Source organism: Convolutriloba macropyga, chromosome 7, assembly GCF_964194025.1.
Source record: "Convolutriloba macropyga chromosome 7, txConMacr16.3, whole genome shotgun sequence".
NCBI classification, from domain to species: domain Eukaryota; kingdom Metazoa; phylum Xenacoelomorpha; order Acoela; family Convolutidae; genus Convolutriloba; species Convolutriloba macropyga.
In genome coordinates this window covers 49,334,030-49,361,812 of record NC_134474.1, presented here as the reverse complement: position 1 = coordinate 49,361,812, position 27,783 = coordinate 49,334,030, and the positions used below count along the sequence as shown (strand labels likewise).

The following is a 27,783-nucleotide window of genomic DNA, read 5'->3' as shown; positions in this document are numbered from 1 at the left end:
TAGAAACTATACAGTAACTTATTATCAAACACTAGAGGAGGTTCCTTGGCTCTTGAGGCCAGATAAACCTATAAAATGACAAAAACTTTTTTACAAAAAACTTGAAAAAAATTGCAAGTTTTAGAAAAAAAATCGATGCACTTGGGGGCTGATGGGGAGGGAGAGGGGGTTGAGCTGCAGACGGGTGGGGGGCAACAGCAGGGTGGGGGTGGAGCAGTAGTGGCGGGTGTCAACAGTGGGGGTGTCTTCAACCTCTAAGAACCTTCCTTCACACCATAAATATAAGTCTCCAAAGCAGTTTGAAACAGAGCTGAAAGGCTCTAAGAGCACCTAATGCCCGCTGGGCGCTACCTGTTGATCCCGTTTTGAGGACGAAAAGTCATAAGCGTAAGAAGAAAAACCGGTCAATCAAAAAATCGCATAAAAAAGACCGAGAGGACTAATATAATTGCTACAAACTTCGTTTAAGAGCAATTAAACATCAGTTATGACATAAAAACTATAGAAAAGTGAATATTCGAAATACAAGAAAGTGCAGGGGCTCAATGATGAGAATCATTTACAAGTTGACAAGACAAGCTACAAAAAATGAAAAGTTTGAAACATTTTTGAAAACAAATAATATCAAAAAATTTAAGACAGTTAGCTATAAACCGACTGCATTGAATAATTTCATTCAATCCTCATTTTGAAGCTAATGAGACCTCGCAGCTCATAGAAAATTTTTTTACGACTACAAAGAACAAAAAAAGGCAAAAACAGCAGACTAACGAAAAAAATTAGTGAAAAGTCCCCAAGAATTAAAATATGAACTTTGCATTCAGAACTTTTTCCAACGAATCGTTATAACAGCAATGGGATTCTTTTTATTGTAACAATGTGACTTCAAAAAATCAATAAATTTGAGCAATATATTAAAACCACGAAAAGTTTAAGAAAACCCGTAGTATCAAAGCCATTATATTCAATAGCATCAACGGTAAAGGACAAATATGCTAACTTATGCCTCGATAGGAAGACTATGGTATCTTTTATTCATGATTCACCAATAAGTCATCGCAATAAGTTTTATGACTATGAAGCGAACAAACAGGCAAAAACCAAAATTCAGTAGAAAACTGCAAGCAAGCGTCGAGGCTATTAAAACCATAATCTTATCTCTGAAAACATTCTCTATGATCAATTGAACGTCTTCACTAAGTCAATGGGAACTGTCAATATTAGGATGAGATGATTTCAAAAGAAAGCAAAATTATGAATAAAATATAAAAACAAAAAAATAAAAACTCGTCATAAAACCAAAGGTTAGAAGATAAAACCGCTAACCAGATTCATTTTGGTTGCAGTAGAAAGGAAGGGGGTCCTGTCATCACTGAGACTGACTTAGAGTTCACGAAAATAAAATCAAGATCGGTAATATATAGTCTTAACAGCCATTAGCTGTCGATTCAAAGCACTAGACATGTTTACTTGAAGCTCATTACGAAAACCATTGCACTTTTAGTCAACGAGTCTATGCAACAGGACTCCAAGAAATTAGTAAAACCTCAAAAGGAAAATCAAATTTTCATTAAAAGTTACGAAAACTCGGAGTCGAAGCCAAAAAATAAACATGAGCGATTCGTTGAAAACGAATTTTTTGTTCATTGGGCTTCATTTGACAGTAAATGAGGTTTGTCATTAACGGAACCTTGATATGAAAAGTGACTAGTCTCTAGGTGACTTAAAAAAACAAAAAAAAATATGAAAAGTTTTTCTAAAAAAAACAGCTCAAATAGAATTTGAACTTTTTTTATAGTAAATTTCCCTATGAGACCATAACTAGTCTTTTTATCGGCTTTCGTCTATTAGGAACACAAAATTGATTCATTTTGTGGCGTGAAATGTAATTTTGAACTAATATTTTTATAGAAAATCTTAATTTGAAGAAAATTTACGCTTAAAGTGAACAAAACCTTTCCAAATATCACGTGTACACAAAAAAAATTTCAACCTCGACAACTCCCCAAAAAAAGAAATAAAAAATCTTTAATTCCAAACTCTACGCTGGACGATCTTTTCAATGATACCACTCACATTTCTATACGATATATCGATCAGCCAAAATTGAGGTCGGATCAACAAAGTAAGCGGATATCATTTTGAGAGCTAGGTAAAATCATTCTGGGAGTGAGATAAGCCACTTGTAACCAAAACATTACTCTTGCGAATGAAAAAAAAACAAACAAACTACACAGAGAGAAACATGACGTTAGGCACACAACTCAGTAAAAGAATTGGACAAATGAACAAAAGCTGAAGTGATAAAAACAGCCAGACACTTAACAACAAAACGAAACCTTTAAAGAGATCAAATTATTCGCCGTTATGAATCATAGCCGGCAGATTGCCGGCAAATAGCCGCGATAGACGCTCGTGGCCTTCCATGAATTGAAACAACTAAAGAAATAAGATGGACAGATCGACCACCAGCTTTTTAATAGACCACTATTAGACTTTTTGGGTTAGATTCGGACTGTCATTTTTATGAGACACGATCGCTCTACAAGGAAAAAGCCTTAATGGAACTTTTTCGAAATTAATTTTCGATTAAAACTCAAAACTCTATTACTCAGTAGTTAGGACATACAAGTTTTCACTACTTAGATGCACACTATTGACCTTTAATTATTAAATGTTCATAAAATTTTAAGTTACATAAGTGAGTTCAGAAGTCATTTGTTTGAGTGCGGTAAGTCACGCAATTGACCTAAAAGCAGAAATGACGTCACGAACACAAATTTTTCAACTGCAAAGCAGTAGAAGTCACTGGAGTCATTAAAAAAGTCAATTCCAAGAAGTCAGGGTAAGACGAAACAAAAATCTGTTAGATGAAAAAAAATTAGGAGCGCAAAAATAGCCGCCTGGAATTGCTGACGCGGCTATTAAACATATACTAACTTTTAATAACACAACTAAAACCAAAGACGAAAAGAAGAGGAAAAATTAGCAAAATTCCATAGAAATTTACCAAATCATGTGATGTCAAAGTCACCAAAAAGATCAACCACACACTGAAAACTTTACTAATCTCAACTATGGATTATTAAAAAGCACAACACATTTGAATAATGCCACTGAAATCGCTAGCAGAACTAAAATATAAACCAAATAACGTGAGAAAAATTGCGCTCGAATGACAGGCAGCGCAATTTAAATCAGCGGCTGCAGCCTAGATAAATTTTTCTTTATGGGTGCGAAACCATCAGCCGACGGAACGATTTGAACCCCGACCTCCTAGTCCAATTCCGTCATCACGACGGACGTATTAACCACTCGGCTATCAGAGCTTTGTCATCCAGTCTCCAACAATCGGTTTTGTTTAAGCAACAAACTTTATTTTGAGTGAGAGCAATTGAAATCACTCAAAAGCAAGAAGTGCGTGAAAAAAATCATTCGAGAAGTCAAAGACTACTCTGGAAGAAAAGCACAAAGCAGTCAAGCAAAAATTTTTGACAAACAGGACCATTACGTTTTGAAACCATATTTTCTGGAAGAAGTGACAAACGAACATTGTAGACCAAATTAACTAAATTGAAATAAAATTCGCTAAATCCTTGACGCAAATTGTGGTGAAAGTAGAAATGTGTAAATTGGCGACTAATCCCCCCAAATCGCGCCGCTAATTTTTGCACACGGACTTGCACCATTCATTTGTATTACATCAAAAGCCGACATCAAACGTGGGGAAAAGATGGACGAATTCAAGAATTATAATCGATAAATTTGGTACCATTTTACAAACACTTAAAATGCGAGAACTATCGATCTAAAAATCAGTGTTTGAGCGCGTCACCGTTTTTCGCATTCGCTTATTTTCCTGATCCTAAAACATGTGTGTGGGAAAACAGCGACCTTGCTGAGTATATATACTCAGTACGAAGTGGTAATGACACGCACGTTTACAAAAATTTGTTCTCATTCGAGAACAATTAAAAACTAGCCCACGTTTTTAGAGGAAGTTGTGTCGAAGTCAAAAATATTAGAAATCCGAGGGTCTCCAAAAATTTCAATGACTACTGAAAGGAGAATTTCAATTCATCACCTTTGAAAAGCATTTTTGAAAGAAACAAATCACAATAGAAAACAAACCCGACAGACTGCCGGAAAATAGCTGCCGTTGATTCTCATAACCAAGATTGGGATTGAAGCGAAAAAAAACTAGCGAAAAAATGATTTTCGTACAAACAAAAGGGCGAACTATTTTGATGTCATTTTGAAGCTGAACATACTCCTATTTTGTAGTGAGTCCACACAGGGGCGAGTATCAATACCAATAAGCATTAGAGATGGTAACTAAGAACAAAGTTCGAGTAAAGGGCATCTAAAAACGGGCTTTATAGGTTTATCCCTTTTCGATTTCTGATATCTTTTTTAGATACTGACTTTGTTCACTTTGAATTGCTTTACCGAGCAACTGCCGTCTAAAAGAATGAGAGAAGAGTGAAACTAGCCTAGAGAAGTCAATAAGATTTCACGCAAAATGTTGAACAAGCTGTGAACTAAGGTAAAGCGAAACAAAGATATATATTAATTCATGAAATGACAGTCATTTACTGTGCTTTAAAAGGCGAATGAGAGCCGTTAGTAATGAGATTATGCAATAAAACAACAACAAAAACAAGCAAGACAAAAAATTCAACTGTTATTTTTTGAAAAGACAGGGCCAACATCAAAGAAATAACTGCTATGAACTCAAATTGCCAACTTAATTCCTCTACTTCTCATTAGCAACCTGTCATTAAATGTCGATGAGTCCTCTCACTAAACATACCCGGCAGATTGCCGGAAAATAGCCGCCGTTGATTCCAATAAGCATGATTGGGATTGAAAGAAAAGAAGATATTGAAAAAAAAAGATTTTTGTACCAAAAAATTTTTTAGTCCGATTTATTTTGATGGCATTTCGTAGTTGAACATAACGTACTTCTGTTTCATAGAGAGAGGCTACAGGGGCTACTATCAATACCAAAAAGCATTAGAGAGAGGTAACTAAGACTTATAAGAACGACGTTCAAATAGCGGGCATCCAAAATTGGGCTTTATGGGTTTATCCCGTTTCTACTTCTGACTTCAAGTTTTTATACTGACTCTGTTCATTTTGAATTGCTTTGCTGAGCAACTGATGTTCAAAATCACTTTTAGCAGAATGAGAGAAGAGAGAAACTAGCCTAGAGAAGTCAAAAAGATATCACGCAAAATGTTGAAAAAGCGGCAAAATGAGGTAAAGCGAAACATTTTTTTAATCGACGAAGTAAAAAAAATAGGAGCGCTATAATAGCCGGCTGAGAAGATGAGGGCGGCTATTAATAATATTAAATGATAAGACGAAAATAACCAGAATTTGCAATAAACCTCACTGAAACTTTTTTGAAAACTTTAGTAAAAAGTCACAGAAGGCAACAGCTACCGAAGGACGCAATTATATCAAAAATTGAGTCCTCAATGACCACCGATGAGACCTGTCATCAATCAGATTTATTGATAAGATTAAATAAGCACAACAAATACAAGCAAATTTAAAAAAAAAATCACTCAGATTTTTTAAAAAAACGAACAAGCGTAAAGTCACAAAAGGTAGCAGCTATGAACTGAAATGACCCGATTTAATTGAAGCCTTTCTATCAACCAATGAGACCTGTAGGTAATGAGACTAAGAATTAAGACGACAAAGTTGAAAAGAAGAACTCGCAAAACAGTGTCAGAGTCATAGAAAGCACTAGCTTTGAACAAAAACGATCAAATCGATAAACTTAACCCCCTATTAGCAGCATCAACGACCTGTCTCCCATGAGATTAAATAATCAGACACTCATAACTCAAAAAAAATACTTACAGAACTCAAAAATTAACTCAAAATTTTTGAAAAAAAAGAAGTGTCGAAGTCATGAAAACCACTAGCTATTTACTGGAGCCATAAATTAGGTTCTTTTCTGCCTCAATAGCAACAAATCAGATCTGTCATTGAGTAGACTAATTGAAAAGACAACAGATAATTTTCAAAAGATAAATCAAAATCTAAAGTTCACTAACATTTTATAACAACAAATAGTGGCAAAGTCATAAAAAGTTTTAGCTGCCCCTTAATGAATTCAAGCAAAGGCAAATAGGCACAATTAGAACACATATGTACCGTCTTATAAGCACTGAAGGAGAGGAAAATCTGAAAACAAGCCAAATTGACGCACCTGAAAAAAAAATCCATCACAAAAACCGCCAAGTTGTTCAAAGACCAATTTCTCACTCCACAAAGTATTATGAAAAAAGTCTAGCCTCAAACCTACTCGATTTTTCGCTCCCTTTATTATTTCATTATGACCAAACTTACCACTCTAGTTTGACTTCTCACTGACGTGAAAAAGCCGAAAAAAGCGTGAACAGATCTTAAAAAAAGACAGCGCACCAATACAAATCAAATTCTTTGAATTGTAAAAAAATAGGAGCGCTATAATAGCCGGCTGAGAAGCTGAGGCGGCTATTAAATAACATTGAAAACGGAAAACAAAAATAGCTGCACTTCAACAAAAAAGAGTAAAGAGTGCGAGGTCGAACTAAGAAGAGCCACCCTTCACACCATGAACTTTGATGTCTCCTCAGCAGTTTCTGTGAGTCACATACTTAGAGACTTGTAAGGCGTAAGGCTCCAAGAGAACTGCTCAGCTACTAAATGACATTCGGAAAGTTGGTAGTTGCCCGAAAAGTTGCATTAAAAAGAAATAGAACTCATGTAATTGCTAGAAACTTTGTTTGAGAACAATTAAAAATGTGTCCATATCATGCAGAAACAGACAGAGCACCAAAATTCAAAATTTTCCGTAAAGAAGACCAACAGTAACTCGCTTGAATATCAACTTTAAGCTATTAATGACTTCTTATCCCTTCAGGTCCGTTATGATCCATGAACAAGTTACGAATCGTTTAATGACCTTTAATGACAAAAAATCAATAGTTAAATTCTTAATCCCTATTGATCTCGCTTCGTAATGGAGAACGAACCCGACAGAAATACAAAATAAGAGAAAGATTTGCAACCAAAATTCAGATTGCAAAAAATGGGTATTTCCAATTACAGACAACATTCAGCGGATATACCTCCCCCATTACCGTAAATGCGCCATAAATTGGGTTAATTTTGTCTATAACTTAAAGACACTAAAATACAGCTGCTCAACCAAAAGGACCGTGAGTCAAAACCCAAATAAAAAATAATTAAGTTCAACATTTCATATTGATGAAGAGCAGTTCGCTTTAAAAATCATTTTGATTTAGCACAACTGAAATTGATAATTTGAGTGTTAGCGTGTCAAATTGGCCTTACAATTTGGCTCAAACTTAGAAAACGGTTTTTTGGGAGCGAACCAAAACTACAAGTCAAAAATCGAAGCATTGAACATACCCGGCAGATTGCCGGAAAATAGCCGCCGTTGATTCCAATAAGCATGATTGGGATTGAAAGAAGATATTGAAAAAAAAAGATTTTTGTACAAAAATATTTTTGAGTCCGATTTATTTTGATGGCATTTCGTAGTTGAACATAATTCTGTTTCTTAGAGAGAGGCTACAGGGGTTACTATCAATACCAATAAGCATTAGAGAGAGGTAACTAAGACTTATAGGAACGACGTTCAAATAGCGGGCATCTAAAATTGGGCTTTATGGGTTTATCCCGTTTCTATTTCTGACTTCAATTTTTATACTGACTCTGTTCATTTTGAATTGCTTTGCTGAGCAACTGATGTTCAAAATCACTTTTAGCAGAATGAGAGAAGAGAGCAACTAGCCTAGAGAAGTCAAAAAGATTTCACGCAAAATGTTGAAAAAACGGCAAAATGAGGTAAAGCGAAACATTTTTTTGTTCGACGAAGTAAAAAAACATAGCAGGACAGGTCCTGACGTACAATTCAAAAAATTTTAACTGACTAAAAAAAACTAGACCTCGAAAGGACTATGAGTGAGTTGGGAAAATCATTTCTAAAAAAATCAGATCAAAAAAATAAAAAAAAACAGAAAATCAATGTCAAAATGCCGCATGTGAAAAAAACACTAGTGAGAAATGAAAATTTTGTTCAAACAAAAGACTAGGCCCAGAATGAACTATGAATGGATTGTGAAAACCATCTGGAAAAAAATCCAATCCAAAAAATCGAAAAAAACAGTAAAAATCAAAGTGAAATTGCCGCATGTGAACAAAAAAACCACTAGCGAAAAGGCGAATTTTTGTTCAAACACCATTTTCTGACTCTACTTTAAAATTAGAGCGAAAAAAATTCACGCCGCAAAACCACTCGCTTTTTCGCTCCATTTCCTGTTTCGGTGTGACCGAAATCACTACTCCAATTTGACTGATAGCGCCCCATACAATTCAAATTCTTTGAATTGTAAAAAAAATTAGGAGCGCTATAATAGCCGGCTGAGAAGATAACGGCGGCTATTAAACATAACTGACTACAGTCGGTTGAATAGTTCTCAAATGACTGGCGAGCAGTTGTCGTTGTCAGTAGCTAGGGGCAGCTTAAGATTAATTGAGGAGGTGGCTGGGGTTGGGGCAGGGGGTTAGTGGAGAGGGAGGGGTGGAGTGGGGAAATTTTACATTTGCCAAGTAATATTTTCGAGATAATTTGTAGTCTAGCTAGATAGTTCAGTTCTTGAAGTCTCTAATTTTTCAAATGCTTTGAAGGATACTTTAAAATCATCTTCAAATGTCTCTTGGTGAAAAACTTGGTTTCAGTATTAGTGGGCACTTTTTTCGTAGTTTTATGCGCAAGCACATCAATTTTTTGGCATCTATTCAAACCCAGCAAATATAGTGCAGAGATGAAAGGAAAATAGCCACAGTTGACCATGTGGAGCCCATTGGGATAAACAAAATCAGAGCGGACAAATTAACCGCCTTTTTCTATTAAGATCTTTAAGAATGGGCGAAAAATAAAATTAGCCCAGAGAAGTCAAACATATTTCACGCAAAATATCAATTAGTTAAAGCAAATCAAAATTTTATTTGACGTAAATAAAACTAGGAGCGCAATAATAGCAGTTATAGACGTAAATAAAACTAGGAGCGCAATAATAGCAATAAATTGTTATATGAAGTTTTAATGAAACAAATGATAAAAAGTCGCACGTCAATGAATAGAACAACCATCCCCAAATTTAGTAGCAAAAGGGGTACATTTGACTAGACGGATCTTTTCCGTTTGTGCCCCCCCCCCCCCCCCCAGTACGTTATGCTCCCCCCAGTGACAGAGCACGTGTCATTACATAGTAAATCATTATGTAAAAATATTGCACGTGCGTAACGTGCGCACGTGGGGGTTGCAAATAATATGCACCCACTAAGCTGGGGGGGGGGGGGCACAAACGGAAAAGATCCGACCAGACAAAGAGCTTTTGATCCTTTAACTGAGCTGATCGAGAAAATGCAACAAAAATTTAGAAACAACTTAAAAGATAAACCGAACATGCCGGGGCTCGGCTTTGGTTACAGCTAGCTAAAACATAGGGAGGCTAAAATAAAGGAATGGGGCAACAATGGGGGAGAAGTGGTCCGAAATTGCCCTTGAAACCATGAACATCTGATTCCTCAAGCGTTCCACTGCAGCTTCCCTGAACCCTACTTTTAGAGCTTACTAAAGCTCTAAGAGAACTGCTCAAAAATTCAATGCCCTGAAGCATTACCAGTGTATCCTTTTTATTTCGACAAAAGTGAAAACCATTCTAGAGGAAAATGCTCCAGCGAAACTTTTACTTAAGAAAGACAAACACGACTACAATAATTGCGTCAAATTTGGTTCCAAGGCAGATAAACATTTCAAATTTGTAACGAAAATTGACTAGAATCGGACCAATTGCTCTTGAACGGCGAGAGGAACTGATATTGTAGCAGAAACACGTTTAGGGAAGCTTTGCTAGTGAGGAATCTGAGATTGAAAAATTACCCTTTACTTCGTGAGCTTATGCTTTCTCAGTAGTTTCAGAGCACCGCTCACATCAAAATACACAAAATCTCTAGCAGAACTACAAACGACGAGTTGATTCCGTTTTAAGACAAAGAGTCAAATCAGACGGACAATGAAATTGCGAAAAAGATCAACAGACTCATTATCCTGTTCATTAACCTGCTGCCAGTAAATGTAGATGACCATCCCTGACTATTGATTCCGCAGCCCCACTTCTCCTGGCCTGACTCCAGTCCAAACCACCTGTCTGGCACTGCGAGAATGAACTGCTGCATCTGGATCATGAATCTCTCATAGTACAGGTCGGGAGACACAATCGTCGGCATCATCTCCTAAACACACACGCCAAAGAGGTGATATGGGTGATATAAAACTGCTACTAAATCAAACTGTTTTTTCATGTCACCGACATAGTGTGTTCTTCATTTCAGTTGACGGAAATACGCATACCGCCTCATTTGTCATTTATATCTGTCATTTGTCATTGTAGATTTATATCTGGTTGGACAGGTAAAACTTAACCCAAGGGTTATAAACTAAAGTAAAATGGTCAGACGGAAAAAACTATCAGACCACAAATCTTTGCAACGAAAAATAGCATAAAAGACTCACATGACTATAATTGCAACAAACTTCGTTTCAGACCAATTAAAAATCCTACCCTTGAATCTGCAGGTCTGTTTCCTGGGTTTTGAAACATGATGATCACCGTCTTAGTCACCATCTCAAACTTCTTATCCAGACCAAACTTCCTCAAATAGTCTACAATGCCAACAACCATCTCACCCCTAGCATCGTCTAGACCAATCAGGAGCGAGTAATCTATTCGGCCCATTTCGGCCAAGAATTTTCCATCTCTAGCAATGGCCTCCATCAGAATGTGTTTGCTGTGAGGTCGCGTGAAGATCGGATCCTCTTGAATGACTGACGTCATATGTTGGTCTAAGATCATTTTCTTGTTGTCCACAACGTCTTTGTATTTGGGCTCAGATGCTGAGAGAACTTTGTGTACTCCCTGAAGATACAAGTTAAAGGACTAAACTTACGTCTTATTGAAATAACAGATCAGCAGACAAAATTAGACGCATCGTTGCTGAATTTTATTTCTCATCAATTTTCTCATCATATTGTCAATTGTGAGGTTGCAATACGCTGAAAAGCAAGATTTCAAAAATCAACCCATGAAAGTGTTCCCCTTGACGAGTAATCAGGTTTCCGAAGGCATGAGTTAGGTGATTTCCTCTGAGTTAGGTAACCTGGTTAAACGCACAACTTGCAAGTTTGAAAGTTCAGGGAAGTCAGCTTCTGGTTGTATATAGAAACTTCTGGCATTTAGCTTCTGGTACTGAAAATTTTCAGCATTTTATATCTGGTACATGCGGTTTCTTTTTACACATCTTCAATATCACAAGTGAAACTCTCGAACGGTAAGTCTATCCTGTAGTCAAATTCAGATATCAATTTCTGTAAATCTTGTTTATCACCTATAATGTTATAAATGAAAATAACCAGCAGATTGTAACAAAAACTTGATTATCACCTAGAATGTTATAACTAAAAATAACTAGCTGATTGCAGAAAAATGGCCGACATTGATTCCAACAACCCCGATTGGGATAGAAAGAACAAAACATAGCTGGCAGATTGCCAGAAAATAGCCGCGATAGCTTCGTAGATCTGCAGTCCCAAAAAGATAGCAAAAGAACAGACCAAAAAATTCTTTCATTAAATACTGAGATGCTATATTTTGATTAAGAACATGTATACTTTATTGCTGCTTCTATTAGCTTCTCTTAAATAACCTTCAATCAGAGTGGCACATACTCACTTGACCTTACCATTTTGAATTAGAGTAAAGAAAAGTCGACTTCAGAGTGATGAGGCCATTTTTGAGAGTCACGTGGAACCAAAAACTTAATGACGCAAATGAATAAAAAAACTGGCTCAACTAAGAGTGAAAATGACGTCACACACGGAATTCAGTGCATGAACGAATGAACAAAAACCAGATTTGAAGTGATTGTGACGTCATATGGCCGTGACAAAAATCTTGACGACCAAATATTTGATTGTTGTACACAACACTTTTGTAAAGTGCGAGCTAGTTTGATTGGATCTCATAGTTAGACATAATCCTGACAATTAGACCTTGTAATTAAGGCTAATTATAATACATCTAAAACTGGTCTTTATGGGTTGATCCCGTTTTTCGCTGCTCACTCTGTTCATCTTAGACTGCTTGCATGGCAGATTTTGTTTAAAAAGCGTGTTAACCAGAATGACCAAGAATTAAACTAGCCAACAGAAAATAAAGATTTCACACAAAACGTTGAACAAGCTGTAAAAATCATAGCAGGAGGATTCTTGAACAAGCTCAAATTGATAATTCAGTTAGGCCCATCCAACTGCTCACTAAATGAAATCTATGTATATATTGTTTATTTGGAAACAACAAAGGAAGAAAATAACAAAAGCAAAACCTGATAACTTTTTCCTGAAAATTGCAAATCCAAAAAAATAGATTGCTGTAGACCTTGATACGAAAAACAATACAAAGTGTACAAAGAACCCAAAAATCATAATATAGTGTAATGAAGGATAACCAAAAAACTTTGCATCATTCTCGTCAAATTGCTACGTCCCAGAAAATGTAACCATTTATTTATATTTTTTTAGTTATTGAGCACTCAACAATTAACATACCCAAACAATTCTTCACTTTTTTCAGTAAGAACTGGCCTACATAATATTTAAGTGTCTCCTCTCAGGAACTACACACAATGGAAAAGTGTTGCATAAGCAATTAAACATGACAAACAATTCTGGAAAGCTCAAAAGCAAAAACAAATAGGCAGAAAACATTAAAAATAACCGACTAACGTCGGGCAAATTGCTCTCAAACTATCAGCGAGTGGTTGGCATTGGTTGTACCCAGCTGGAGCTCTGAGATAATATACTAGCATTAGGGGGCGGGGCTGAGAGGAGGGGGGGGAGGGAGGGAGGGAGGGAGGGAGGGAGGGAGGGAGGGAGGGAGGGAGGGAGGGAGGGAGGGAGGGAGAGGGGGGTTGTGAACGGGCGGAGTGCGGTCAAGAAATGTTGGATCGGTTGGCATGGTTGGACGAGAGTGAGGGGGGGGGGTGTTCAAGCCTCCAGGTGGAAGAGGGTTAAATGGGGTTCAGGGGGGGTGACTGAGGGGGTCAAAGATAAAGAGCCGCCTTTCAAACCACAAAATTGTTTCCTCAAAACAGTTGCTGCTGAGGCATAAGACTCTAAGAGAACTTAATACCTTCCGGGCCTTGCCTGTTTATCCCATTTTTGAGGACGAAAAGTCAAATAGGTCAGACGGCAAATCGAATAAAGACCACAGGACAAACATCATAGCTAAAAACTTTGTTTGAGAGCAACTAAAATCAGGCAAAAAAGGCGAAGAATCGAATTAGATTTTATCGATTTTCGTCAACAAAATCAAATCAAAAACAATTCTAAGTGAGTCGAAAGTTCATCAAAATCACCACTGGAAAAAAAAACTTTAACCAAAAAGCGCTCTGAACACTATTGAAATAAAAGAAGATGAAAAACTGGTTAAAATCAGTCTAAAACGGCAATAAAACAAAACTAGTCCGCAAATTGCCAGAAAATAGCCTCCGTTGACACTTGATGCACATTGGGACTGAAAAAGAACAAGAAAAAATTAAGAGATAGAAATTGACAGAACTTTTCTAAGTGTCAAAGTGTTCTTATTTGGTGTGCAAATTCTGCATATTCGGTTAGATTCTAAAATCACTAAATTCAGCAGCTTCCAAACTGAAAACTATTAATCTTAATACTAAAATCAGCTAGCAATCATTCTAATGAACTTTGATAACCTAATGCTCTATGACTTAATGACCGGGCCTTATCGGTTTATCCCGTTTCTTTTGATTTCGCTCTTTTGACTTTGACTGTTTTGACTACATTGCGCAATTCAATGGGTGAAAGAATTTAAAATCCATTCAGTTGAAACAGCAAGTGAGGCAAGTCAGAAGTCAAGCGTGAAAATCGTTACCTATGTAAAACAAAAAAACGTGATCAAAAGGTAAAGTCAATTTAAGAAACATAGCAGGACAAGTCCTGAAATACAATCCAAACAAATGAAGCTATCGAAACAAACGACCGGCGAGCGGTTGACTTCGTCAGTAGGTTGAATGACGCTAGCTTTAGCTTAGCTGAAGGGGGTGACGTGAGCGCAGCGGGGGGGGGGCTAATGGGGGGGGGGGCAACAGTGGGGGAAGGGGCGGTGGAGGCAACGGTGAGGGGAGGGGGTCTTTGGCTGCTGTGAAGAGGGCTGATGTGGGGGAGCGGTTTGTTGGGGGGGGGAGGGTGTTTGGGGGGGAGGGGGGTCAACCTTTAAGAACCGCCCTTCACACCATAAGTATAAGTCTCCAAAACAGTTTCTGTGAAGCGCATACATAGGGACTAGTGAGCTGAAAGGCTCTAAGAGAACAATGCGCACTAGGCGCTACCTGTTTATCCCGTTTTTGGGGACAAAAAGTCAAATGGGTTAGACAAAAAAACGGTTAAGCAAAAAATCGCAAAAAAAGACCAACAGGACTAATATACTTGCTACATAATTCGTTTGAGAGCAATTAAAATGAAGCAAAATATAAAAACCGAAAAAAGCAGAATTGGTTCATTTAAATTACGAAATCTGGCTGTCAGATCTTTGATTTTTTAAACTTAGAATTAATACTCCTAGTGCAACTCTCAATAAGGAAATGAACTACAAAAAATAATCTGAAAGCCAGAAAACAAGAAGCAAAAAAATGGTGAAAAACTTCAAACACACAGCGGGAAAAGAGCCGCCATTTACCAACTTTACGCACATTGTGACGGGAACCAAAAATGAAAAAATTAACAGATAGAGTTTGACAGAATTTTTTCAGAAGTGTCGAAATTTTATTTGGTTTGTAAATTCGTAATTTACAAAAATAAACAATTCAGCTTCTAAACTGAAGTCTATTAAGCAAAATACTAATGCCAGCTAGCAATCGCTTGACTGAACTTTGATAAATTAATGCATTATGACTTATTGTCAGGCGTTATATGTTTATCCCGTTTTTGATTTTGCTCTTTTGACTTTGACAGTATTCACCACATCATGTAATTCAATACGTAAAACAATTTAAAATCGATTCAGTTGAAACAGGGAGTGAAATAAATAAGTAGTCAGGGGTGACAATTCTCACTTATATAAAAAAAACACGTGGTCAAAAGGTAAAAGCGAATTAAAAAGGTAAAGAGATTAAGTGTTCTTGAGACAAAGTGAAAAGACCACGACAAAAATTAGGACAAAGAAATCAACTTTTATTTTCCAAAAAGAAGGTCTCATAATGTTAAAAACGATTGCTGTGAACTCAAGCCAATAATCAAATTCACCTATTTCTCGTTATTAACCGATGACATTTGCCATCAATGAGATATTAAGCGATAAAACAGTAATAGGTACAAAAAATACTAATAAAACTTCAAAATTCAGTAAAAAATTTTGAAAATGAAACACGCACAAGTCAAAGAAACAACAGTTGAAAAAAATGAAACGAATAAACCGTTTAATTTAAGCATACTTAACAACAGCCGTGACTTCTCATTAAGCAGACTAAGAGACAAGAAAACAAACTAAGTAATAAAAACTCGCAAAGCCTCAAAAATTCGATATTTCTTGTAAAGAATGAAAATCAAAGTCATAGAAAGAATTAGCGTTGAACTGCAACAATTAAATCAATTAAGATTTTCGATAATAGCAACTTATGAGACCTGTCCCTGATGAGATAAAATGGTAGGACGAGAACAAGTGCAACAAATACTCTCAAAACTTAAATCATTAAAATGTGTTCTGAACAAATACGGTCAAATTCTTAATAACAACTAGCCATAAACTGAAACACCTACTTAGGTTCAATTATACCTCGTTACTAACCAATGACACTGCCATTATTGATACTCGTTATTTTATGACAACAAATAGGTTGAAAGTTAAAAAGCATTAGCTGCCCGTCAATGAAATCAATCAACTTCAAATAGTCGCCATTAAAAACATATGTATCATATTAAAAGCACTCAAGAGAACAAACACTAAAAAACATACTTGGCAGATTGCCAGAAAATAGCCGCAATAGCTTCGTAGATCTTCAGTCTCAAAAAAACAGTAAAAAAGACAGACCAAAAAATTCGTCTTGTCATTGAAGGCTGATATGTTATATTCTGATTAAAAATCTGTATAAGTTTTTGCTGCCTCTATTAGCTGCTCTCAAATAACCTCCAGTTAGAGCAACACACACCCATTTGAACTTATCTCTTTGAATTAAAGTAAATAAGTCAATTTCAAAGTGAGGAAGTCATATATGAGAGTGAGGTAAGTCAAGTGTGACAGTAGTTGATAAAACAAGGAAACCAACCACCAGTAAAATTTGACCCTTTCTCCTAACGCTAATCGCGCATGTCGAATAGGGCCAAATTTTACTGCTTGTTGGTTTCCTTGTTTTATCCACTACTACATATTCACTCTAAGTCTAACATTAAATTATGAAATGGCTTAATTCTAGAAAATAATAATAAGCTCGTTTGCAAATTCGCCGATACATATTCACTCAAAATCTATCATTTCCTGTCTCACTTAGTATCGAGTAAATTATGCTTGTAACAACCAGTAGCTTGTAGCAACCAGTAGCTTGTAACAACCAGTAGCTTGTAACAACCAGTAGCATGGCAACAACCAGTAGCTTGTAACAACCAGTAGCTCGTAACAAAAATAAAGCATTGAAACAACCAGTAGCTTGTAACCCCAGTAACTAATCTTCATTCTGATTGGCTGGTCAGTAACGCGTAACAGTTTACTTCACAAAGAATGTTCTAGAATATTTCTCCAAGAGTGGACCTTTTTTCTTCACGGCACTTTTTCGCTATTCATCATGGCTTTCGCTTGGCTACACAAAAGATAGCTCTTTTGAACAATAACATTTATTGAACAAGCATAATTAAGACATACGAACTAAATAGCAAAACTTGGACATAAAACATATGGATTTTTAGCAATAACTCAAGAACTAAGAAAGGTATCAAACTCAAACTTTGTGAATGGATAACTATTTGTTGGGTGCACACGCTGTATGAAAATGAGGTCTGTACGCCAAGGAGGTGGAGTGGGGCTACCTTTTTTAATTCTATGACCAATCTTAATACGTGGGGGAATTTTTCAAATGTAAATAGCTCCAAAACTGTTGGTTCAAAATTGAGCAATTTTGGCAGTGACTACCAGAGGCCTATATTATAAGACTTGCAAGAGGAAGGAACTAAATCGGACGGATACTTTTCGAGATAATGAGATTTAAATTTCAGTTTGCAACAAAAATTAGAAATGAATGTTATCTTCTCTTCCAAATAAATCTTCAAATATAAATTCTACGACTCCGGTGTTATGATCATTGACGTAAATGCCGGAATGGTAAACTCGAATATCCCCTTTGAAGATTCACCCGATTCGTGGAGAAAAACTAAAGCTATTTTAAGCATTTCTCACAAATTTCTTTCAGTTATTTTTTTGTGAATAACTTGCAACACATTTGAGTTAGTCTAACTAATTCACATTTGAGTTATAGTCTGACTTGATGTACTATTAGTGGTTGCTAAATGTGAAAGAAAGCTAATTTTACATATTTTTTTCATTTTAAAAAATTAATTTTTTTTCCAAAAAAAAACAAATTTATAAAATTTTAAAATAATAGTGAAATTTCTCTTTTAAGAGCGAATCACTCTTTAAGAGTGAAATAGCCCCTATCGGAGTGATGCCCCAGTACAAAATCACTATTTATCGCGCTTAAAGAGTGAAATCCCTCTTTAAATAATTTTTAAAATTATCTAAATTTTTTAATAAACTTTTATTTTCTTTACTTTTCTATATTTCTAATTTTAAATTATCTATACTCTTCAATAAATTTATTTTCTCTTTCACTTTTTATATATTTTTTCAATTATTAATAAGAAATGATACAAAATTATAATATTTACACGAACAACTTTCCCCAGTTTGGCCAATAACAGATCTGGGAACCAGCTCCGCTGATCTGTGAAACAGTTTCACTGATCCACGTAGTGGCAACTTTGTTGGTCTGGGATCCGCTGATCTCTCAGTTAAAATTCTACTAAATCCTCTAGTTAATTCTACATCTGGATGTTGTTTCTTTACATGAGCTCTTATTCCATCATATTTCACAACAGAAGGACAATATAGACAATTAACTTTAGCTGAAGTACAATTTCTACAAGTATACTTACTCTCATCAAAATCAGTTAGTGGTTTTACAGAATTACATTCATTACAATTTCTAGTTAAGACTTTGGTGTTAAAGTTAGAGTTGGAGCTAATGCTAGAAATAGAGTTAATGCTAGACTTAGAGTTAGAGCTAATGCTAGAGTTAGAGTTATAGTTAGAGCTAGAGTTAATACTAAAGCTAGAGTTATATCCAGTTTCATCCTTAAAAGAACAATCAGTTTTCATACAAATACCACTTAATGTTTTATCACCACATGCACATATTGAATAATGAAAAGCTAAATTAAAAGGGAGTCCACATTTATGTTTACACTCTAAACATTTTATAACCATTTATAATTGGTCAAAATCTGCCAAGCAGTTTCACTGATCCGCGAATTTAGCCAAGATTTCAATTAAATTATTTGAACAATACAATTAAGATTCTGTGAATTGTAAAAACATAGCCGGCAGATTGCCGGAAAATAGCCGCGACAGACGCTCGTGGTCCTCCATGAATTGAAACACCTAAAGAAATAAGATAGACAGATCGACCACCAGTCCTTCATTTGACCACTAGACTTTTCGGGTTAGCTTCGGACTGTCAATTTTTGACACATACGTTCTAAAAGAAAAACGCCCTTAAAGATCTATTTCAAAATTGATATTCGAAATCAAAAACTCAAGACTAATAATCACAAATTAGGGCATATAATATTGGCACTACTTAGATGCACACTATTAACTAGTAAATCTTCATTAAAAATTAAAGTTCCATAAGTGAGTTCAGAAGTCATTTTTTTGAGTGAGGTAAGTCACGCAATTGACCTAAAAGCAGAAACGACGTCACGTACACAAATTTTAACTGCAAAGCAATAGAAGTCACTGAAGTCAATTCCAAGAAGTCAGGTCGTAAGAATCATCGATGGAGACGACGAATTAAAAAAAAACCACGATGTCCCCAATAATAGCCGCTATCGCTTCGCGGCTATTAAAAAACGGAGAGCGCCTAAATAATACCCGTCGATAGGCTGACTGCGGCTATTAAAAAACTTAAAATTGCATCTAAAAATAATATGGGCTTCAGATGATTAATAATGCTATCAAACTTAAGATTACTGGTTAATATAATTTTACCCAAAAAGTTTGAGCTTGAAATTGAAAGCTGCTTTGAAAAGTGCCACAAGTGATCAAAAAATATTGCTCGCTCAGCGCACACTTTTTTACACCAATATTTCTTTCTTGCTGTCTTTCGAAAACCGGTATGAACAAAATTAACATTCTCTACCTTGCGCTCTTCATTTCTGTTCCACGACAACCAATCAAAGTTTTGTCACGAGCGGCATTTACTTAAACATCCTGTTTCAAAGCCACTCGAACGATTAAAAAATAATTCCTCGCCATAACCCCTCTTCGAGTTGTAAAAATAAGCACTGCAAAACAGTCCACTAAGAAGATGAGAGCGGCTGCTAATAACTATCAATTGTTTCATCCTGTGTACATACAAAAGTTTGCATGTGAAATGATTGCTAGCTAGCCTTGAGGTCGAAAGTGCGACTACAGTCTCTGCCATGGAAGAGGTGCTCCATAACAATGAGGAACATCCTGTACTGACTGTCTGTGTATGTACTCTTCATTGACACCTGGAACACTCCGAACATCTTGCACAAGGTCGTAGGTCTACCTTCATCCATACATCTGAAAAACACGAGACACATTCTAAAAATTGATTCAACAGATGTAGCGAGAATCTAGATTCGAAGTTCAATGGGGGTTTTAGTCAATATATTTTGATCTAATGGGTTGAAAATGGATGCATGGATTGGTATCGAAAGCTTGTCTTATCAGGATACCAATTGAGATGTTTTTGCGTAGGAAAAAAGGACATCTTTTTGATACTGAAAGTCAGTTTCATCACATTGCAGCGGTTAATAGATCAACCTCAATCTTTTAAAATCAGCCCATTAGCATTGTTCAAAAACCTCTAAATCCAATTGACGATTAGAATATCACTTTGCACTGATGCAAGACGTTTTTGAGCCACATTTTTTCCTCATGTCTTATCAAATCAAAATTACTGCAGCCCACCACCCCCTGACAATCATTAAAAATTGAATCAAAACTAATCAATCGACAACAAATAACAGAACTGATAATTCACTGGATTGCACTAACAAAATTGGGTACCATAATGATGGACTGACCTGTTCATATATGCAAAGTAGTTTCCAGCAAAATCTGGCTCGATGAAGTCCAGACCCTCTGCAGTCTTAAGTGACTTGAGAATGAACCGCTTGCTCTGAGTCTGATAAAAGTGTGCCTTGCTCTTCCCAGCGGACATTTTGATTTCCACCGTCTCACTCAGACACTTGATGAACCATAGCTCAACATCCTCGTTCTCCTAATACGTTAGCAAACTTAGTATCAGTGACGAATTGATTTGGCCGGCAAAACTGCACAACCTAGCGGGCTTTCGGACAGTTACTAGTAGAATAAGAAAATATAAACATAACCGACTAAACGTCCGAAGAACTGCTCTCGAACGACTAGTGGGAGCTCTAATCAATTGCAAACTGTTCAGTCGAAGGAGGGGGCTAAATGGGACTCAGAAGTTCAGTAGTGCGCTTCAAATAACCACAATAGAGGTTAACATATATCCCTATTAAGATTTAAAGTAAAAATGACACAGGTTTCGGCGCACTTTTCATTTGACTTTTAGCATTAAATTGCCGCCAATTGAGTTCAGCTGCTTGAAATTGTGATTGAGAGAGAATTTTAGATCACGCGAAACGCAAAAAGTCAAGGGCGTAAAAGTCACTCGAAAAGCCAAAACGGTCAAGCGAAAATTTTGCATAAAAAAGACGCGTTTACAATAATTGCTAAGAACTTCGTTCAAGAGCAATTAAACATAACCTACTAAAGTCAGTAGAATTACTCTCAAACTGCTGACACGGGGCTAGCTTTAGTTGTAGTTGGCTTAAGATTAAGAAGGCCAGCCTGACCGATTTAAAGGGCAGTTCATTACGTTTCTCTCGACTAAAAGTTAAACCAGTGCCAGGAAAAACCGATCAGAAGAAGAAGATCAGGAACCAAATAATTGCTGCAATTGTGTTCCAAATTACAGTTTCCGTTTAGTTCAGTTTTTCTGTAACCATTTACAACATGATGTGAGTCTATCCTGCAGTAAAATTCAGATTTCAATTTCTGTAACAAAATCTTGATTATCACCTAGAATGTTATAACTAAAAATAACTAGCTGATTGCAGAAAAATGGCCGACATTGATTCCAACAACCCCGATTGGGATAGAAAGAACAAAACAAAACATAGCTGGCAGATTGCCAGAAAATAGCCGCGATAGCTTCGTAGATCTGCAGTCCCAAAAAGATAACAAAAGAACAGACCAAAAAATTCTTTAATTAAATACTGAGATGCTATATTTTGATTAAGAAAATGTATACTTTATGGCTGCTTTTATTGGTTCCCCTTAAATATCCTTCAATTAGATTGACACACAATCACTTGGCCTCATCGTTTTGAATTAGAGTGAAGAAAATTCAATTTCAGTGTTAAGAAGTCATTTTTGAAAGTTAGGTAAGTCACGTGTGACCAAAAACTTGATCACGCGAATGAACAAAAAACTCTCTCCACTAAGGGTGAAAAAAGACGTCACACACGCAACTCAGTTGAAATTGCATGGATGAACGAAAGAACAAAAGTAGATACTAAGTGATTGTGACGCCATGTGGTCGTAACAATTTTGACGAAGAAAAAAACATAAAAAACAGCCGGTAGAATACTGGAAACAACTCGAAGGGTCGCACAATATATTTACTAACCTGATCTTACCTGAAAAAAATCCAATAGGTGAGTGGTGTCTGTAGTTTGAACAGCGAGAAGAGAATGTTATGGGAAAACTTCTCATAATGAACTTTTCACCTTGAGTATTACCAACAGTTCCTAATTTCTATGTAATAATATCTACGCTACTGTTATAGTCCAGTGTTCGAAAACAGAAGTCAACGTTCTAAAACAGAAGTCAATGTTCGAAAGCAAAAGTCAAAAGTTCCAGTCATGAACAAACTTGCGTCAGCTAAAAAACCATAGCCGGTGAAACACCAGAAATAACTCGCAGAATCATGTAATATAATCTCAAAATCGAATGTAATATAATCTTATAATCTCAATGTTCGAAAACAAAAGCCAAAATTGCAAGTCAAGAACAACCTCGGTTCAGCTAAGAAAACCTGTAGAATCTCAATACTACTCTTCGAATCATAAACAACAGCTATACAAAGAGGTCGTGGGTACGAAACCCTGAGATGTTGTTTTTTGCATCCAGAAAAAGTTTCCCAGCAAGCTCCTCTTAATAAAATTAACCCGCCTGTCGCTTGAGAGCAATTAATCTGAATTTAGTCGGTTTATGTTTTTCTATCCACTTTCCAATTATGCCATCTTTTATGAATTATTAGACGGTTGACTCTTTTTTACTAGCCGCAATGCGATAGCTGGGGCTCTGGTTGGCCTTCTCTTGATTTTTACTACTCAAAGAATAGTATTGGGATTCATGTTTTTTAGCTGAACCAAATACTCTTCGAGTAGTAAACATCAAGAGAAGGCCAACCAAAGCCCCAGCTATCGCTTTACGGCTAGTAAAAAAGAGTAAACTGTCTAAAAATTCAAGAAGATGGCATAATTGGAATGTGGATAGAAAAACATAAATTAACTTAAGTCAGATGAATTGCTCTCGAGCGACAGGCGGGTCAATTTTAACAAGAGGAGCTAGCTCGGAAGCTTTTTATGGATGCAAAAAACAACTTCTCAGGGTTTCGTGCCAACAACCTCTCGTAAAGCAGTCTCAAATAGACTTTATTTCAGAATGAGAGAAATTGAGATATAAAGATCACGCCAAAATTAAGAAGTCAAGCGTGAATGATTCACTTTAAAGCAAAGACTGTGCCAAAAGAAAAGCGCAAAAAAGATCAACCAAAACCTTTGCAGAAAAAATACACTCCTTTGCAATAACTGATTCAAGCTTAAAGCAATTACAAACCACGATGAGACAAAATTACACAAAATGCAGTTATGATCCTGATAAATAACTGTTCCCAACAACTCTTTAAGAGTTGCACTGTTAGAGCCAGTATTCCGCAATCACGAACGAGCAACGACAACAGCAAAATTTAACATAGCCGGGATTGAAACAGAAAAATCAAAGATAAAAATCTAAAATTACACTAAGTATCAATAAGTGTCAAAAAGTGTTCTAAATTGGTTCGCAGTTTCATCAGATTCCTTTTTTGGCCTTGAACATATTCGTCCAAATTTGCTGAATGAATTTTGTAGTCCATTTGGTTGAAACAGTGAGTGAGGTAAGCCAGAAATCAAACGTGACTTAAACGAAAAACGTAATCGAAAGGTAAAACGAGTTTTTTTTAAAAGAAGAGCGCCTAAATAATAGCCGTTGAAGGGGTCAACCTCTAAGAACCGCCCTCCACACCATAAGTATAAGTCTCCAAAACAGTTTCTGTTAATCGCATACTTGGAGACCAGTGAGCTGAAAGTCTCTGAGCAATTAATGTCCGCTGGGCGCTACCTGTTTATCCCGTTTTTGAGGACGAAGTCAAAGTCAAACAGGTCAGACGAAAAATCGGTCAAGCACAAAAAATCGCCTTAAAAAGACCGGCAGGACTAATATAATTGCTACAAACTTCGTTACTACAAAACTGCTATCAAACGAATGCCTTTATCGCGGTTTAGGGAAGCTAGCTTTAGCTTAAATGAAGAGGCATGGGGTGCGCGGCTGAGGGGAGTGCACTGTGGGGTTAAGCGCACTGGGTTACGGGTTGCAGGATGTGCACGGAGTGGGTATAATGGGGTGAACAGGATGAGGGGGCTGCTAATATGAAGAAAGAACTGATGGGGGTCAAAACCTAAGAGCCGCCGTTAACACCATGAATTTGCCTCCAAAACAGTTTCGGTTAATCGCATACTTAGAATCTAGTAAACCAAAAGTCTCTAAGAGAACATAATACTATCTGGGCGCTATCGGTTATCATGTTTTTGAAGACAAAAAAGTCATCTGTTTGTAAGCAAGTAATAATCTGAGAAACTATTGCACAAACAACGAACTAGCAAAATAAATCACACAGATTTCAAAATCACAGCCATCCCAATTGCAACATATTAACAATCTAGCTCCAAAGATTTACAAAGACAACAAAATAAAGAAACACAAAAACATACCGGCAGATAGCTGGAAAATAGCCGCCATTGATTCCCATAAACCCCGATTGTGATTGAAATAACAAAAACAAAAAAGAAAACTGATTGATGTAAGAAAACATTCTTAATGTGCATTTAATTTTGATTTAGTTTCCTAGTTAGACATACTCCTGTTTCTTAATGAGAGATTGAGAGGATGACGGTCGAGTATCAATACCATTAAGCATTAGAGATGGTAACAAAAACTTATAAGAACAAAGTTCAAGTAGCGGGCATCTAAAATTGGGCTTTATGGGTTTATCCCGTTTCTATTTTTGATTTTGGTTTTTCGATACTGATTCTGTTCACTGTAGATTGCTTCACTGAACAACTGCTGTTTGAAATCACTTCGAGAAGAATTATTGAAGCATGAAACTAGCCTGGAGAACTCAAAAACATTTCATGCAAAATGGCGAAAAAGCGGCAGAGGTAAAGCGAAACAAAATACTCGACGAAGTATAAATCATTGCAGGGCAAGTCCTGAACAACAATCCAAAGAATTGACTTAACTACTGACCTTACAATTAAAATTTTATAGCAGCAAATCCGCATCAATCTAAGACAGTCATAAAAGCACCTGACCCTATATGCGCAAAAATGATCAACAAAATATAAGAACTTTTAAAGAATCCCTAAAAGAACAACAATTAATGAAAATATTGACTCTATGCGTCCTAAGAATGAGTACATGATACAACAACCTTGTGGGATGATAGACAAGAGTCAAATTCGCTCGCTTAGCGAAAATTTTCCATACCTACTTTTCTCGGTCTCAAAAACGTGGCATGAACACCAAACAATCCTTTTCTCTTCTGTCCCCTATTCAATTCTTTCAGCCGTTTGTCCTTTAGATTTAGTTTTCACGACCGGCAGGGACTTTAACGTCCTGTTTTAAATACACTCCAAAAAATTATAGATAAAAAAGACGCTCCACCAATACTTCTCTTTGAGTCGTAAAAAGATAGCGCACCAATACAATCCAAAATTTTCGTATTGTAAAAGAGGATAGAGCCTAAACAATAGCCTTTGGCTATTAAAAATCTACACTGTAGCCTAGTGGAACATTTTCTACAATAAAAATTTAGATAAACAAAAACGTCTGCTTTGAAATGCCACACGTGGACAAAATTTCTGCTCTCACTTTGCGAATTTTTTCCACGCTGATGGTTCTCGCTTTCTCGAAAATACTGTAGGAACAGAAAACCACCCTCTCTAATCTACATTTTCATTTTACTCAACAGTTTGACCACACAGGCGGCTTTTGTTTAAAGGTTCGACATTTCAACTTACTGTTCCAAATACACTAAAACAAAATTATCGATAAAGAAGACGCTCCACCAATACTCCTCTTCGAGTCATAAAAAATAGGAGCGTAATAAAAGCCGGCTGAGTAGATGACACAGTTATGGAAAAATACAGCTGTGCGATATCTCACCTTCGCGGTGAAAGTTCTTCTGCGTAAATTTTTGAATTCCACTGGGTACCAACTCTTGCAGTAGAAATCACATCTTCGCACTTTGTCCAGTTCAATTGAGAATGTGTGCTCAATGTACGACTGTTTCAATTTCGGCTGCTGTGATGGTGCATTTGCGGCACCTGAAGACGGAAAGGTCGGCTTGTGCCAGTCTTTAAACGCCATCGTTTCTGAGTCTCTGTTTTCAGTAAAGCTGGAATTTGACAAAGAAGGCTCGTGCTCTTGGTGTTGAGATGAGCTCTGCGAGGATTGTGTTTGTATTGGTTTTCTATCGGAGGTCACATTTGATGCTGTAGTGTTCAAAGCATTAATTTCTGCTTCTTCCTTGAGCAATCGATTCCTGTAGAAGTTGGAAGCCATAGAGTAGGCAATGATAGATCCTGGCGAATCTTCTCGAATCAGAATGCGCTTAAGGTTATCTTCGACATCCGTGATGATAAAATGTTCATGCTCTTTAAATGGAAAGAGATGAGCTAACTCCAAAGTAGGTTTGTTCTTTCTGCTCATCATAGGCGTTTCTTCTGTCAAGCGAGCATCGTCTGACTGGGTACCTGTATTCTGAATTAAAAAGACACCTACCAAAGGTGCAAACACTCCTCGATTCAGTTCACACTCGAAGATTTTCTGGTCTTTATAGTAACCGTTGCCACCCTCTGTTTGATCTTCATCAAGTTCGATGCCTCCATACAACGGCGACTCGTGTGTCTCGTCAGAGTCTTGACGGTCCAACATTCCCACCCATTTGAGAATTCCTTGTTTAGTTTGAGAATCGTAAGTTACGCACACACGTTTTCCAACGTCCTCAGGTTTCGCATGTTGTTCGGAGTTGACCTCGGTTCCAGGTCCGTTGTTTAAACTATCATTTGAAGGTTTATTGGCAATGGCCACAGAACGGGATGAGTTGCTAGAACTGGTACCTGTAAAGTTATGCATGCAAGAGTCAAGAGATTATATAGTCAAGTATAGAGCAATGTAGTCATATAAACAGAAGAGCAACAAGACGGCTCGCATGAATCTGTGCGTGGCAGAATGTTCCGATAATCGCATTTGAAAGCATATAATGCACAATATCTTAAAACATAGCTGGCAGATTGCAAGAAAATAGCAGCAATACCTTCGTAGATCTGTAGTCTCAAAAAGACTCATATGTGCAGTAAAGGTCCCTAATAGGAGGCTTCTGTGGAATGAATTTTAACAAGCTTTATTGATTTATCGCTGAATGTTTTTTAGCCTAGTTTTTTGAGCGCTGTCGATTTTTTTCTCAATTTAGATCTGTCTCTGCTTCGATCTCTATTATATGGCATGCAGGTCTATTCTTCACGCAGCTGTTCCGGCAATCTGCCGGCTATGTTTGTTCTTTCGTCCATGCAATCTCAACTGAATTGCGTGTGTGGCGTCATTATTCACTCTTAGTAGAGAGTGTGTTTTTGTTCATTCGGGTGTATGTTTTTGTTCATTCGGGAGTGTGTTTTTGTTCATTCGGGAGTATGTTTTTGTTCATTCGGGAGTATGTTTTTGTTCATTCGGGAGTATGTTTTTTTCATTCGGGAGTGTGTTTTTGTTCATTCGGGTGATTAAGTTATTGGTCACACGTGACTTACCTCACTCTCAAAAATGACTTCCTCACTTTGAAATTGACTTTTTTCAACTTGAATTGAAGGAGATAACGTCAAGTGAGTATGTGTCACTCTAAATGAAGATTATTTGAGAGCAGATAACAGAAGTGGCAATAAATTAAACAGATTTTTAATCAAAGTATAACATC

The 27,783-nt window shown here is 36.7% G+C and overlaps 1 protein-coding gene across 2 annotated transcripts in view; it reads right to left on the bottom strand.

The window, feature by feature from the left end:
- LOC142342956 (1-phosphatidylinositol 3-phosphate 5-kinase-like) overlaps window positions 1-27,783 on the bottom strand; it is a 57,846-nt gene that overhangs the window by 2,936 nt on the left and 27,127 nt on the right. For both annotated transcript variants that reach the window (XM_075394634.1, XM_075394635.1), the window contains exons 9-13: window positions 25,980-26,935; window positions 20,486-20,682; window positions 19,820-19,979; window positions 10,656-11,009; window positions 10,154-10,326 (exon numbers count right to left, since the gene is read on the bottom strand). In XM_075394634.1, coding sequence (XP_075250749.1) covers window positions 10,154-10,326; window positions 10,656-11,009; window positions 19,820-19,979; window positions 20,486-20,682; window positions 25,980-26,935 — 1,840 coding nt within the window. The remainder of the gene's footprint in view (window positions 1-10,153; window positions 10,327-10,655; window positions 11,010-19,819; window positions 19,980-20,485; window positions 20,683-25,979; window positions 26,936-27,783) is intronic.